The 15948-nt window shown below is 38.5% G+C and overlaps 2 protein-coding genes and 1 long non-coding RNA gene across 6 annotated transcripts; 2 read left to right on the plus strand and 1 right to left on the minus strand.

Annotated features, from left to right (window-relative positions):
* Positions 1 to 2056: 2056 nt before the first annotated feature.
* LOC113682069 (uncharacterized) lies at positions 2057 to 9059 on the plus strand. 3 transcript variants are annotated; one of them, XM_089194798.1, is made up of 7 exons: positions 2057 to 2255; positions 3348 to 3447; positions 4094 to 4181; positions 4641 to 5218; positions 5838 to 6033; positions 6917 to 7689; positions 8298 to 9059. In XM_089194798.1, exons 1-7 carry the CDS (start codon positions 2229 to 2231, stop codon positions 8999 to 9001), a joined length of 2466 nt encoding a protein of 821 aa, XP_089050924.1. In that variant the 5' UTR covers positions 2057 to 2228; the 3' UTR covers positions 9002 to 9059. The 3 variants fall into 3 exon arrangements, with proteins under 3 accessions (XP_089050924.1, XP_089050925.1, XP_089050926.1); XM_089194799.1 differs by lacking the exon at positions 3348 to 3447 and having other exon boundaries at positions 2079 to 2255; XM_089194800.1 differs by lacking the exon at positions 2057 to 2255 and having other exon boundaries at positions 3437 to 3532.
* Positions 2667 to 3510, minus strand: LOC149034870 (uncharacterized). The gene is made up of 2 exons (XR_016183226.1): positions 3309 to 3510; positions 2667 to 2829 (listed from the first exon to the last, which is right to left on the minus strand). It is a non-coding gene; the product is annotated as an uncharacterized LOC149034870 (long non-coding RNA).
* Positions 9060 to 9675: 616 nt separating the features above from the next.
* LOC113681865 (galactosylceramide sulfotransferase) lies at positions 9676 to 15582 on the plus strand. Of its 2 annotated transcripts, XM_089194805.1 has the most exons (3): positions 10672 to 10809; positions 11027 to 11330; positions 14330 to 15582. In XM_089194805.1, the coding sequence occupies exons 2-3, from the start codon at positions 11170 to 11172 to the stop codon at positions 15465 to 15467; spliced, it is 1299 nt and encodes a 432-aa protein (XP_089050931.1). In that variant the 5' UTR covers positions 10672 to 10809; positions 11027 to 11169; the 3' UTR covers positions 15468 to 15582. The 2 variants fall into 2 exon arrangements, with proteins under 2 accessions (XP_089050932.1, XP_089050931.1); XM_089194806.1 differs by lacking the exons at positions 10672 to 10809; positions 11027 to 11330 and adding an exon at positions 9676 to 9786.
* Positions 15583 to 15948: the final 366 nt, after the last annotated feature.

Raw genomic sequence — 15948 nt, forward strand, 5'->3', positions numbered from 1 at the left:
AATCTCTGCTTTAAAAGCAAAGTCATTTATCCATGTAACGCCATCCCAAATAGTCTCCCACGTAAGTGATGGTCACACAAAGCTCTTTTTTGTCGCGTTGGGGGACAAGAGGTGCGAAGGAGACTACCATAACCTGGAGAGTATCGCAATACTCGTAAAGACAGTCTTCCTCCCCCTACCCACAAACACTTGAACTTTCAGACAAAAAAATACAATAGGGAAGAAGTGATTGTTAACCGTCGCTCGATTCAATGCAAAAATCACGTTCTTTGGTTGAAACCTTAGTCCAACAGGAAACATTAGCCCCGGAATTCTCAGAGGTCGCACCATCCTTAAAGTCTGCCGTCACGTCTTTAATCAACAAAATAAATAAGGTATTTTACGATGAAATCTCTGAAAGTATTTTTTTCCGTTAATCCCAGTATCTTACGAAAATACTTAAACTACGCTTCAATTACTTAAATTGCTTCAATTTGCGTTTCAATTACGTTTAGTTCGAGCTATGTATGTAACTTTTGGAGGAATTCGTAATAGCGAGAGAGGTAATAAATGACCGATTTTGTTGGTTTGAAGGAACCGACGGCAGTCAAATTACTGATTTTTGTTACGTATGTCACTTGTTCACGAGGCAATGTTTGCACGAATTCGATCACAAGGAGGAAAACATGGCAAGGAATGACTACATCCTTGCTCCCAGAACTACTTGGTTAAAAACAGGAAGAGTATATTACTTTTCGGGTTACTTCTCAGATTGATACTTCCTCGTTCCCAGCACTCACTGTAAGAGTCAGAGAGTGAGCGACTGGTACAGAAAAGGTTTCAGTTCTCCCTGTTCACGATTCTTGTTTGTTAAAAAGGCAACTAAGTACAATTTTGCTTCGCGTAGTTTTTGTTTTGGTCAAAAGAAAATACTGAGAGTTTTCCTCGATAAATGTGAAGTTTCCTTCACCTTCTTTAAGTCATTATATTTTTGTTGTCCAAAGGTCATCGGCCAGCCGCATGGAATGTTTCTTTTCCAACCATCAAATTCCCCTTCGTCAGATAGGTACTGTTTGACTGACCTTGATCCGGCAGCACACTGCTAATTAGCCAGTGAGTTAAGGCCATCATTATCAGTGCTGCGGCAGCAGTATTTGTTTTGCTCGTGGGAAGGTATGACGCTTTGAGTAATGCAAGTGTGAGACGTGTAAGGGGTCTTGCACTGCAGAACTCTTCCAGAGTGGTCTCCAATCTTCGATCGGGAAGATCGAGACACGGTCGTCTCGTCCAGCAGCGCTGTTAAAGAGCTACAATACAGTTTGAGATCTGATTCATGCGTACACAACCAAGCCCGAATTCATTCATCTATTACGTAATTTCATCGATTTTGGATTTTATCTTTGTAATGCAAATGTTGAGCAAAAATCTTGCTAAAGATTCAAGCATGTAAGTTACACAGCTGTCTATTCAGCCGCTATAGCGCGCTAGCCGGGCCAACAGAAACTGTGATGTTCATTTGAAACCTTAGAAAGATTATGATGATTATGATGAAAAGAAGCCCATGACAAAGTCTTAGAAAATATTTTAGTCAAACATATGACCCACAAGACAGACACAGCAGTTTATTTGAAGAGAGGTCAGCCGGAGTTGTCAAGAGACTATTAACAGTTTATAATCTCTTGGGGTTAATTGGCTGTTTATTCCTCCATCTTGCAGCAGTTCAGTAAACAGGTTGTTTATCTCTATCGATAGTTTTATCAACGAATTTAAAAGGAACAACTGGTGACTAATGTCATCTTGAGAGTGTGTAAAAACTTGCTGTATGCACAGCTTTTCATTGGCCCAAGGGAGGAGACTCTAAGAACAATTGATTAAAAATTTCGTTCGAATCAGATCAAGACGGTCGTTTGTAGAAGCAAAGCCCCAAATCACTTCCAAAAATATATGATGAAAATCTACAAATTTTCTTGTGCATTCGGTTAAGAAAAAGTGCTTAGCCCTCTAAACAATCGTCATTCAAAAATGCTTTCCTCGTGGCCAATCAGAATGAAGAAATTTGTTAAAAAAACAATCAAATACGGAAGACACGAAAGGGGTCTTGTGGTCGATGCGGCCGTGACAGTAACACAAACTTGGCTTTCGCTACGACTCTCTCTATTAATTCAATTTCTAGAACTGGTCGAACTTTCACTTAATGGAACTGATGGTGATGATAACATAGGAAAAGACTGCTGTCACCAGTAAACGAAATGTTTCCATCGTTCAAGAAAGCCTTTGTAAGTACTGAATAGCTCTCTTTGTCAATTTGATATTCGGCACGTTGTTTTCGTTGGTTTAGCAAATATAATAGCGTCAAGGATAGATGATAATGCTTCTTTGACGATGTTTTTTTTTCATGTTGGTCAAAGCATTGGCTCTAAAATAACATCAAAAATAACCACGAACTGATGTAAGTGAAATAGGTTCACTCGTCGCTCGCCGAAGCCAGTTTCCTCTAGCGAGTGGAGCCGTTAGAGAGATTACAACTTCGTGACGTGTTGTAACAGGGTGACTCGCAAGGTTGGACGAACGCGCTCTTGCGAGGATAGAAACTTCATGATTTCCTTCTCTTCCACTTTCAATTTCGACGCTTAGGTTCGGATATAAATTTGTTGGTCGGAGTCACAAGCAGAAGCGAAAAACACTTTAATATTAATAGCGATTTTTATTCCCTGTAAAAGCAGACGTTTTGACTATATCCTTTATAGTTGCAGCCATCGGTACATAGTTTTATTCCTGAGTTTATCAGGCCGATTCCGTCGGTTTGAAAATGACAAGGCTTCTCTATGTTGAACAACTCTTTATCAAGATCTGTGAGATGAAAAGCTTAATAAGCGTCATGGCGAAAATATACGAGTAAAATACACTCCATGAAAAATATCTCACCCTGCTTCCACAGTGGATCGCTTGTTGTCTGAACACTTACTTCGTTAACTCACTTTGTTAAAACGAGATCATTTTAGCGAATTATCCATTTCTAGGTTTCCTGCTAGAAACCTGGAAATGGATAATTCGCTAAAATAGCCTCGTCTCAACCAAGTTAACGTTCAGATAACAAGCGATGCACTGTAGATGTAAGGTGAGGTTTCGTTCGGTATTCCCAAAGGCAATAGACAACACCTGTTTACAGCAGCACTCACTGAAAAGGATTGCCTGAGGGTCTCTTCAAAGCTTTGTACACGCACCATTGCCGCCCATTTTGGCGTCTGATTGATTGTCTATTGTTAATTACATATAGAGAAATTGATCTTATTATGTTGGAATATCAACACCATGAAGACATATCCCACCTTTTAATTAATCCATCTCATCTCTATGTTATTTAACAGACTCTTTTAATCGTCGTAACTGCCGCTTCGATTACTTATACACTGCTGAAAACGGATTTATCTTCCCTTCTTAATCAAATGTTTAGAAACCAACGATCAGGTAATTTTACAAGCCCAAGAGCAGGGATTAGAGGGATCGAGGAGGAACTTAGTCTCGTACCCAAACCTTCCACGGCCAAGTGGTTGTAAGTTCTGGATACGCGATTATATTAGGGGGAATCCCGGATTTTTTCACAAGGGGTTTCGCCTGGTTGCTCAAGTTCTGAGCCCCTTTTAGACCGAGACATACCAATTCCACACAAACTTTCAAACCTTGCCTGGCGAAACATGTTTTTCATACTTTAAAATGTTGTTTTATTTATGAGCTCTTATATTTTAGGAATCACAAACTAAATGCAATTATTCATTCCATTTTTTTCAGTTGCAAATGTATTTAAACTTTTCCCAGGGGACAAGTCATTTACTTATCGCCAGGTGGTGGAGAATTTTTGTTTCTGGGGGGGGGGGAGTCGTAGGGTCTGCAGTGGAAACAGAGGGGAGGTCAGTCGTCACCAACAGGCAATCGTATATAAATTGGAAAATACTTACTAACTATTTACAGCCAATGATTGAGGATCGTAAGAATAGTACTGAGTCTAATGGGGGTGGGGGTGGGGGGGAGATCGGGTAAATTTTATCGTGACACAGGAGATAAGTAACGACCGGTCTTAATGCCTGACGAGTTATTCTGTTTCATACGTTCCCAGATCTCAGTGAGTATCTTTCTTTGGATTTAAACGAGAACTCAGATGAACTCGACGCTTCGCTATCTTCAATCAAATGCAAGCCATACAGGTAAAACATGTCGGAACAATTAATTAATTAAATAAAAGATGGAGACATGTAAAGGTCAGGGAGTGCGGACAAATTTGGCGACATCAAATTAGCTTTATTTGGTTCTCTTTTCTGCTTCCTTCCTCACACAGTACGCAAAACACCGTTCTTCTATTTCGTTATTCTTCGCACAATAGGCGCGATCGTAATATTTTTTATTTAACGTTTGCTATTTCAAGAAATAGAGAAATTTTCAACCGAGTGTAGAAAGTAATCCGCGAATTTATTGGTTTACACGGTTTACTGCACTTTGTGATTAGTTTTAACATCTCGTGTCACTGTTTCAACCATTCAGATGCATAACGTGTTCACGTGCGTTTTCCCGCGCTTGTAGCAGTTAGATTGTTTCTTTACTCAGAGTTTTGTTACCTCCTGGCGTCATATGACATTGTAATAACCTGGTTAATTGACCGTCTGCAGGTTAGACAGAGTTGATTATGAACAAGCCTATAAATATTATGGAAAACCAGACAAAGAAGAAAGAAGATGCGACGACGTTCATTTCCCAGACATCTGTGCGTTCTATGTATCCAAATTTGGAGAACATAAACTGTCATGTGACTCAAAGATTTGCGGCTCATCACGTGTTCAAATGGGCTGCATAAATCCAAATATGGGAAAAATTTCTGAATGGACGGATTTATCAAAGGAAACTATAGTTACTACGATGGAAAAAGCTGTGGAAACGAGTAGGAAAAACGGGTTTGGATTTCTGTTTCTTAGGTGTGGAAATATTCTTCAGGTCCTAACCTTTCCTCCAGTGTTGCAGGAAGTTGAAGGTGGCGACAACAGGAAACAGATCAGTGTAAATGTGATCAGCATGGATTCTCTCTCCAGGCCACATTTTTACCGAAGTCTTCCGAGAGCAGTCGAGGCTCTACGCAAGATAAGAAATAATTTTAAAATCAGTGCCACCGCCCTAGACTTTCAGAATTTCCAGGCTATCGGAGAACAAACTTTTGACAATTTGAGGCCGTTTTTTTGTGGTGTTGTAAAAGGTAAGTTCTAAAATGAACTTACTTACATCCCCCTAAGAAGACTGATGATATGGAAACCGCTAGTTGAAAATTCACTTGGCCAATTACAAATTGTGATTTAAATCATTAACATGCCCCAGCGATGGGGCACCCAACGCCGCCGCCGTCCTAGCGGCGTGCCACACTTAAATTTTGCGGTCTTCGCCGCTTGTGACGCAGTACCTCAGTATGACAGTCAGTCATAAACTAGATACGACCAAACGTCCGGGGAGAATTGTCTCAGTAGAGTCCTCTCGACAGGGCGTTCCTCGGGGGGGGGGGGGGTATTGGGACAGGAAGACGGCTTGTTCTGCAAACTATCTTTTCTAACAATGTTGATCTGAAAATTAACGGCTCTTGGTGTAGAAAACACAGTATACGTCACAGTAGAATTTCATCACAACCGGAAATAAGAAAACAGTGAAAACAATAGTGTGACGTATACTATGTCTTCCACACCAAGTAAGAGCCAAATTAACTCACTGATTGGCTATTTGGCTAGCTGGCTGATAGGTTGCGAGCAGGCTGACTAGCTAGCCCATTAACTGACCTACCAACTCACATTAAACAATGGAGCTCACTAGAGTTGCTTGCTTCTTAGATGACAACATTCTTACTGACACCTTCAGGACCTCAAAGTATTCTTTAGGCGTAGAGGTCTTGTATGGGACTTTTAAGAAATGGGGCTACCAGACGCTTTTTCAAGAGGATCTCGTTTGGTTTGACTATTGGGGAATCATCCTGACAGACCTTGAATTAAGATCAAAGCCGACTGTAGATTCAGGATTCATGGCAAGGTGAGGCTTTTAGAGCTTTTTAATTAATTTTCCATCAAATTGGAATCTCAATAGAAGACACGTAGCCTTATGTTCGCGCGGAGAGGTCTGGGTCTGAGCCCTAGCTGGATCATGTGTTCTTGATTAAGAAAACTTGTTCCCACAATGTAATCCACTCGAGGTTATAAATGAATGACTACGAACTTTCTAGGAAACTCGACGAAATACCCATACTCCTTATCGCTGGTTGTTTTGGAAACCGGAGGCGTTGTAAGCTTCTTGAAATGATTATGTGTGTAAACTACGATCCAATTGGCGCGAAAGTTGAATGTTGTATTGGCTACTGCGTTCGAAACCTCTTTATTCTGATTACTCAACTCTCATTAAAAAAATTGTTGATTGGTGGGTTAAAAGTAATGAAATATTTTTGTTCTGTCACGATGAAATCTGACTAATATAATACCTGATCCCTATTAACCCCTCAACTACCATGAGTGACCAAAACAAAATTTCTCCTTTCAATATCAATGCAATATCAAGTAGATAGGTGATAAGAATAAAGAAAAATATCAATCAAGGGATCGCTAGCTGATCCAATACCAAATTCTCCATACTAACAGCATGAGAACTGTCTTGCAGACAGTAAGGAGAATTGCTAATTAGATCTTGGGAGTAAGAGGGTTAAGGGTCTGTAATATTCTTTTTATCCCTCCCCTCCTGTCAGTGACAGTTAATTGGCAATCTCCCTCTTCATACTTTGTTAGCGCCGACTGATCCCCCCCCTGTTTCCCCCTAAAAAACATAAGATATAGCTACCCCACAAATCCTTCTCCCACCTGCCCTCCCCCACCACACCCCCCTTAGGTGATAAATATTTACTGGCCTCTAAAAACTCTCCCCTCAGGTGGACTGAATTCAAAGAAAAGATGAGTAAGAAAAACATCGATGATTTTGGCATGACGCATTTTTCTGGGCCATTACTGAACCTAAGATACGGTGAAACAAACCATTTCGAAAGTCCCCCCAAAGTGTGCTTAAATGGTCAGTTCTTCAGTAAATATTTTATGGATTACATACAGACGGTTCACACCGCCATTAACAACGATTCTCGGACCAAACCACTATTTTCGTTCATTCACTTCAACACGGGACACGAACATACTGGTCAGCGGATTAGAAACACGGACGCCCATTTAGCAAAGTTCTTGACCAACATGGCTAAATTGCCGAACACTCTCACTATGTTAGTTTCTGACCATGGAAATAAAAATACGCGGTACAGCTACAAGACTGAGGTAGGAAAGAGAGAAGTTTATGACCCAATTGCTTTTATGATCATTCCCGATGGTGTCGCGAGAAGTCTGGGCGAGCAGAGGATGGCTGCCTTGGCAGAAAATCAAAGACGGCTTTTCACTTTTCTAGACGTACACAGAGCACTTATGAGTTTAAACGATCCGAAGAAAATGCATTCACGAGATCCTCTGGTTGCAGGCATATTTGCAGTCTTACCCGCGAGTCGCACATGTTCAGACTTGGACCTCATGCCACAAGCCAGATGCAAGTGTGAAATCAGCGAAAATTATAATTCGGTAGAAGACAACTCGGACAGTCTAAAGTGGTTGGCAGAATTTGCCGTTGGAGCTTTAAACGAAGCCATACAAAAACAGCATATGGGAGGTATGATAAAAAGGATGCAAAATAACATTTCTTAAAGCTCTTCGATTGAGTTTCATTGAAACATAAACAAAGTGGTGTGGTGAAAAGGATCATATAAATTAATTTTTCATGGGGCTCTTTGAATGAGTTTCATGAAACCATAAACAAAGTAGTGTGGTAGAAAGATGTAAAATTGTATTTGTCAGCGCTTTCCGATTGAGTTTCGTCAAACCATAAACAAAGTAATATGGAGAAAAGGGCGTAGAATAACTTTACAAAGCGCTTTTCGATTGAGTTTCATTAAACTAAGAAAAAAAGTGGGCGTCAAAAAGTAGAATATGACAAGAAGCCAGCGGATGCACATAGTAAAATCAAGTAAATTGCTCGATGCGCGGGAAAACGCGGGCAACCAAGTCGCGATTGGTGTTAGTTTTTAATTTGATTGGTTGAGAGAGTGGCGCGGTTTTAGGGGCCAACAGAGAGCAAAGTGAGGCAAACCAACGCAAAACAGGATTACTTTGGAGACCCAACTCAAAATTTCTCTTCTGACTGTTTTTTCTGTGTTTTTTTTTTTGTAGTTATCCATGTTAGGTGCTTTTTGATTCAATGTTTTTAATTTTTCCTTTAAGGTGAAGTTGATAAGCAGTTGTCATCGAACAAATATGGATTCGGAAACTGTCAGCGTCTGGTGGGAAAATCTTTTGCAAACATTGCACAACTCTCTCAAGGAGACAATGTTACCACGACAATGGATTTACGCGTAGTCCCTCCGAATGGACACAAAGAGGATGAAATTTTTAAGGTTTCTGTCAAGCAGCAGGCTAAAACAAAAGACAAAGTTTGGTTAACGAGTTTCATCCGGGTCTCTAGGTACAGCAAATTTAAGTCATGCGCAGATAAGTCAGTTGACATTAAGCTGTGTGCATGCGTCACACATCAAACCGCTGAAGCTATGAACAGCAGTGAAAAGCTTGTCAATGTCGCCATTCCAACCGAAATGTTTGGTTCAAAAACTATCATAAAAGACCTCCACTCAAGATGTCTCTTAATCCTCAGACGAAATCACGGAATATTTTCTTTCGCGCTGGAAGTAACCAACGTGTGTTTAAACAGAACTTACAAAACTGAATTAGCCGGCTCTTCAAGAGAAATAGTTACTTCCAATAAACTGCCTATTAATCTTGAGATAAGTCCAAGGACGTTTTATTTCTTGACATCAGTGAAAAGAGAAACCTCTACAGAAATTATTTCTTTGAAATTTTATGCAAATGTGAAAGTCAGGTTTGCTAACTTCGACGAGTTTAAGGATTTGGGCAAAATCGACGTCTTGTGACCCCGAATTTACGAATTCCCGTTAGTAACTGTTGTAATAAAAATACTGTAGAGGATTATATATTATCTACTTTTTTCGCCATGAAACAACGGACCCTTATGTGATAGTGACGTCAGTTTGGTATCCAAGGCATAGTTGAGGTGTTGAACTCCTCATGGGACCAACTTAACTGAGAGAATGAAGTTCCTTTTACATTTGAAGTTTGAATCAGTTGAGTTCGTTCAACTGACTTTGGATTGCCCAACACATTTTGTCCGTCTGCTTCAGACGAATAGAACGTGTGAAGATTGACTGAGGGACAAACTTCGATCTCTCTTTGAATCGAACTTAATGAATAAATTACAAATTGCTTTGTTTGAAATCCCGCTGAGCTAAAAATTCGTTTTTGCTGCTCTGAATTAGGTTTGACGAATGATGTTCGAAGCTTTCGCTCTGACAAAGGGCTGACGCTCAAAACGTCAGCTTTAGAAACTCAGTCGCCTTGACAAATCCGGCAAATTATATTCTCAAACCCTCCGTCGACGCAGCAACAAACAGTTACTTTAGAAACATTTCCCCTTCAATGCTCTAGGAATACGCATTCATGCCGGATTTAAACGGTTACCTAGATACTAAAACCTTTCGTGAACAAATTCACTTTCAAATCATTCATTTCATGAATACCTGTTGAAGACAATTACTAATGATGTCATAAAAACGTCGCTGCTACGATGAACTGGAGCCAAACTAAGGCTCCATTCAGAAAGTACAGAACGACTTTTGAAAAGTAATTGTGTCCAAGAAAGGTAAGCCATAAAATTTTAGCAGCTTTTGTTATTTAGTTTTAAAGGATCGATACAAACACCATCTATTTCGTTCTCTGAGCTTTACTGTGAACCTGTATGAAAGAGTGCTGTGATATTCATCTTTGACTGGCAGTTACTACTACTCCTTAGCCCTTTATTTGAGCTACGTTTCATACAATTTTATAAACATCGACGCAAATCACTTGGTGAAAATCACTCTGATTTCGCTGTCCGCAAAGAACATTTTTTATTTCATTTGACCGTTAACGTTTCTTAATTGAGACCCTACACATAGCATCTGTGTCACTTTCGCTTTTCGCACTATACCACTACATCTTAGCTTCCATTTTATGCAAGGTTCATTCGACTGGCTACACATCACGCCTAAGTCAAAAGCTTCGCACCTTTCTTAATCCATTTCTCTTAATTTGCCGTCCTATGCAAAACAACATCTATTGTTCAAATGTTTCGGCAAATTACGAGCTGGAATCATGGAAACTCGCTGTCCACGTTTATCCAATACGCATCTACCAACTTGCTTAAACTTGAAGGTTACCTAAATAACTTGGACAACTGAATATAACTACGTACTCAAGTTAAACATTACGTAATCAGCACTAAGTTTGGGTCTTATTTGTAATCAACATATCATTGCGTCTTCCAAAAATTTAAAGCATTAAAAAGGCTAATTTTGTAATAAGTCGAGACCATTACAGGATAAAGATGTCACAATCATATTATCGACCTTACCCATGGAGAGAAGTTAATCGGTATATTTTATAACATACTTCATACTTTTTTGGACTTCGAAACGACCTTTTGCTAAATATTTACAAATAACAACTTGCAATGTTCCGCCTCGTGGCAATGACAGAAACCATTGCGCAAGCACAGGAATCCGATTTCGCACCCATTGTCCCAACGAACCGTAGCAACGCAGCGCATTTGAACCAAATTAAATCTGAATTAAACTTCATGGTTAACTGCATGTGAGCTGAACTGGAAGCACTCGCCTCAGCCATTGTAAGTACAATGTTAATTGCCACTGCTTTCTATTAGAATGAAAATAAGTCAGAAAATTGTAAAGATAAGACGGCGGCACATTGTTAGAGCGTCGAAAAATACGACACGGTTTGATTTGAATAAAGTTCCGTACGACCTTTGAAATTTCACAGCGAAAATAAGTTTTCAAAGGCTACCTTAAAAAAAAAAAACTGCCCCGATGCTTTTGAAATTGCAGGTTCAAACAGGGCCAGGGAAAGCATATGTCAGAAACTTTGACCAGGATGTCATCATGGCGGGAGGTTCCTGTCCTCTTGGGTGAAACAAAATCCTCGTCGATGGAAGTTTAAGCTATTTTTGTGAAATTTTTTTCATACAGCTATGAAGGTAGTTCGTTTGTGGCTTTCAAAACTTCTTCGTAAGCCCAGGTTAAGTTTGATTGTGATAATTTGCGCGTCGACTCTTCTGTTGTTATTGGGAATGTTTGGAGAGTGGAATTACACGAAGAAGACATCGTATCGCATTATTTCACCAGCTGAATAGTAAGTCTCTATTGTCTTCTTTTTCGTTGAAGTGGTATTTATGCTCAGCAGCGGAACACCACGCGAATCTTAAAACGAATTTTCTTAAAATGGACGAATTCCCCGTCCGACAGTTAGAAATATTCCTCACAGCACAAGATGTTTGTTTTATTTGAACAGCGATTCCAAAAACGATGGAGGTGCTCCGGTTACACGTTAAAAATTATCGTGTCACTGCATTCTCAGAATAGAAAGTCTTTCCATTTAATCATTTTCGTTTTGACAGTATACTCAGTTTCAGGGAAGATACAGCTGACGAAAACCTGACAGTCGTAATTAGTTGTGTGGGTCGGGAAGCAAATGCATTGCAAATTGGTGGCACTTTAGTTAGTTTGGACATTTCGTCAAACGAACCATTCGATTCGATTCTCTGTAAGAAAGAAAATCAGTCAGAAAATTGTAAAGGCAAGAAGGCGGCACATCGTCAGAGCGTTGAGAAATACGATACGGTTCGATTAGAGTAAAGGGCAGTAAGAGGCATTTGAGAATCGCCTTACATTTTGGAAAGATGTCTGTGTAACTATAACCCATGCTATAGTTATTGTTGTTTTGGTGTCGCCGAGTTTTGTACGAGTTTCGTCCTGCGGGCCTTGTTAAAATGTACAGGGCAATCGATACCCAAAAATAGTATATCCAACTTCAACTTTTTTAAAATGTTCATGTATATAAAGATTTAGGATTTTTTACCGCTAGTGATCTTTCATGGAACCAACGTTTGGGTTAAATAACTGCTAAGGGTTGGAGGGTATTAGTGCTGGTTAAAAGGACTTGAAGGGATGTAAGGTTACTTCCCACATTCAGAGGCCAAAAAAATCGATTTTTCTTCTATTTTACTACACTGTATTCAAACATTCAACCTAACGTTTATTTAAAAAGAATGACTGAAATCTTTAAAAGCACCCGAGCTATTTAGAAAAACGTATTTTCAAATAAAAGTTAATGAATAAGGAAGGTGTCATAATCTTGTACTTTTGCGAATCTCCTGGGGGAGTTATTGTGGTAACCTCTCATCTTAATTTACATGAAAGTAACATTAAAAGCTCTTTGACTATGGGAAAAAATCTTTGCTCATGGAAAAATCAAAAGTAGAAGAAAGTCGTTGGGAAAAAAAAAAAAAAAAAAAAAGGAAAAAAAACAAGCCCTAAGAAGAAAGAAAGAGTACCATTCTGTCAAGAAAAGAAAAAACTTCCTTTGTGATAGAGACTGGTACTGGGGGAGCTCTTCACTGGCATCCAGATTTCAAACAAAATTTGCTATACATGATGGTCATTATTGTGTCATCCTCCTCAATGCTCCTCTAAGTGATCAAGATTTAAAAAAAAAAAAAGAAAAAAGTGTCTGCAATAGGTTACTTTTCCCAGGAAATCTTGATCCCTCATCACTGACAACAGGAGGTCCTGTTGTCTTATTGGTTTGCGGTTTCAGGAGGCAAGATAATCTCCTGATGTGGTGTGAGTCATTTGCAAACCTTTATGAGCTAAAATCTTGCATTTGATTTTAGAAGGAATACACCCACTTTGAGGGAATTTATAGGGTATATGGATTTGACTGATTTTCATTACATTTTGCCAAAACATCCTAGGAGTAATGACAAACAAAAGTGTGTCAGGAAATTTTGATATTTAAAATAGTTGTCTTGTGACATCTATTTACACAACATGACTTGGATATTTTTAGCTACTCCAACTTTAGATGCCAATATCTACACAACCCAACAGAATATCCAAAAAAGCCTGACACACTTTTGTTGATTGATGCCTTGTGAATGAGACTGTGCAGTGACTGCACTGCAGCATGGGATACCAGATAAATTCAATAGACACCCACAAAGATGGGAAGTAACCTTAAATGACATTGATACTATGAAAACACTTATCATTACTCATATAAGACCTTTACTTAAATATTCAATTGATACTATGAAAACACTTATCATTACTCATATAAGACCTTTACTTAAATATTCAATTGATACTTTGAACCCTCATACTAAATGTAACATTGTTAAATGAGAGGCTGTCTGGCGTAGAGCCACCAGATGGATTACTGAGCCTAATGATGATTGTGATTCTAGATTATCTAAGCTTAAATTGTTGTCACTATCCAATAGGAGGTTTATGAAAGATGTTGCATTTTTGTTCAATGTAATTGATGGACATTGATAGAGATATTGCTAACAAGCTCCAATTTTGTAACAACAGAAATGTAAATAATAACTTGAGTGAAAATGACACACAGGACCTTGCTCCAAATTTTAGATGAACTAATGGTTTTAAATATAGATTTTTTTCTCTAATCAAAGTAGAGAATCAAATGGTATGGCAACCTTTAAAAGGAATGTTTTAAGTTTTATCCCAAGCATGATGCATCAGTGTTTAATTTAATTCAATACATTGACTATTTGTAATCTAGTGGAGTGAATCTGTTTTAATAAATGGCACAACTCAAAAATATTCAGCGATACCACATACCAAAACATCTAACAAGTTACTTGATATCCAACTGCTTTATTTTATATGCATTTCTTTCAGAGTGGTTTAAGCAAATCAAATAGAGAAGCGGTGTGTGACAGGTGTTGCATTACATTAGCATCAGATTGGCTTATCAGAAGTCAACTTGTCAATTAAGGTTTCAGAAAGATTTAATTCAACCATTTTTCTCAAATTGTACACATTTAAAAGTACTGCAAGTACAAAAAAGATTCCTATTAATGAAAAGTGTTTGAATAATTTATCAACAGTGACAAAACCTTATCAATCAATCCTAAGACTAACCCTGACCCATATTTTTACTCTACTTAATGCTGTTGGGTAATAAAGAAATATTTTGACCAGGCATGAGGTCAAGATGGCTGGATATTGGCCTAAGTTTTTATTTTGCATTTATATGGACAGAGATGGTTGAAGCCAACACTCTTGGACATTTAATATAACAAAATGGTGTTTGTTTTGTTTCAACAGTCGCCAGTCCTTTCAGATGTTAACCGACATAGATATTGAGACTCTGAAGACTCATCAGAACTGTTCTCCAGAAACACACATCCTCTTTCTGAAGACACACAAAACAGGATCTTCTACAATATCAAACATTTTTTTCCGTTATGGAGATTCTCGCAGTCTTCAATTTATTCTTGGTTCAGACACACTGGTTGGTTGGCCAAGTCCTTTCAGAATTTCACACACCCTACATCCTAATGGATTTCAGCCAAATTTTCTATGTAGTCACACAAGATTTAGTAAGAAAACTATGAATTACTTATTTCCAAAAGACAGGAGTAAGTACATAACAATCCTTCGACATCCTGTGGACCAATTTGAGTCTGTTTTCAATTACATGGGGTTTGGTGAGGTATATAATTTAGGGAGTGATGCGACAGAATCTATAAAAGGATTTCTTAGGAAAGGAATAGAGTTTAAAGACATCTTTAGGGCAAGATCATCTGTTCTAGCAAGAAATCCAATGATGTTTGATTTAGGTTTGGACTACAAGTTTTACCAGAATGCATCAGCTGTGAAAGACTACATTGCATTTTTGGAAAAGGAGTTTGACTTAGTCATGATAACAGAGTATTTTGAGGAATCTGTGGTGCTGATGAAGCGTTTGCTTTGCTGGTCATTCATTGATATTCTTCACATTAAAACTAATGAGAGAATTGCCCAAGAAAGAGCAGAGGTCAGTGGAAACTTGAGAGAAAACATAAAACGCTGGAACAAAGCAGATATGTTACTTTATGATCACTTCAATAAAACATTTTGGTATAAAATAGAAATGGAAGGGAAAGAGTTTTATGAAGATCTTGCAACTTTTCGTCGACTGAAAGAGGTTTTACACAAAAACTGTTTTGGAGAAGCAACAGTTGTGGAGGTTTATCCTGGCAAGTATGCAAAGACATTGTCTTTAAATCCAAACGTATCAGGAGTGAACAGAGAGGTATGCAAAAAACTTATTGTAAAGGAAAACAGCTACCTAAGTTATTTAAGACAGAAGCAGTTGTACAAATCACCAGGCCCTATTGACACAACAATAATTGAGGATGACCAACCTAATATCAGCTGGAGTGTATCAAAAGATTTTCAGTATGATCCTCTACCAATATAATCTAGTATTGAGAGTATAGTGCATACTGTTAAGATAGAGTTTAAATTAGATACGAGTTTGAAATTACTGATGCTATAGACATTCATGTATTAAATACTATCACACCTACAAAAGACAAATTTGTAAATGAGTGTCTAAAGTAATCCAGAATTGCACATATTTTGCATTACTTTGCTCTCTAATTGGTCCAGAAAACTTGCACCACTGAACCAATCAGATGCAAAACTAATACCGATCTCAACTCAGTCCCTTGTATTTCCTGTACTTTGCATGGTTTACTCGTTTTTGTGTGGGATTTCCCACACTTAGTCAACGCCCGAGAAATTTATTTCTTTATTTATTTGTCCACGAGAGAGAAGTGCTTGTCACGTGGTTTCTATTTGCGTTCAGTGAGCCGTGAAGACTGGATTCCAGTCGGCATTTTTTCATAGTGTATTGTACGGCGGCCATTTCTCTTCTCAGTCGTTGGGTTTTGGAGAAC

Source organism: Pocillopora damicornis, chromosome 14 (assembly GCF_964200805.1).
Source record: "Pocillopora damicornis chromosome 14, jaPocDami1.2, whole genome shotgun sequence".
Classification (NCBI taxonomy): domain Eukaryota; kingdom Metazoa; phylum Cnidaria; class Anthozoa; order Scleractinia; family Pocilloporidae; genus Pocillopora; species Pocillopora damicornis.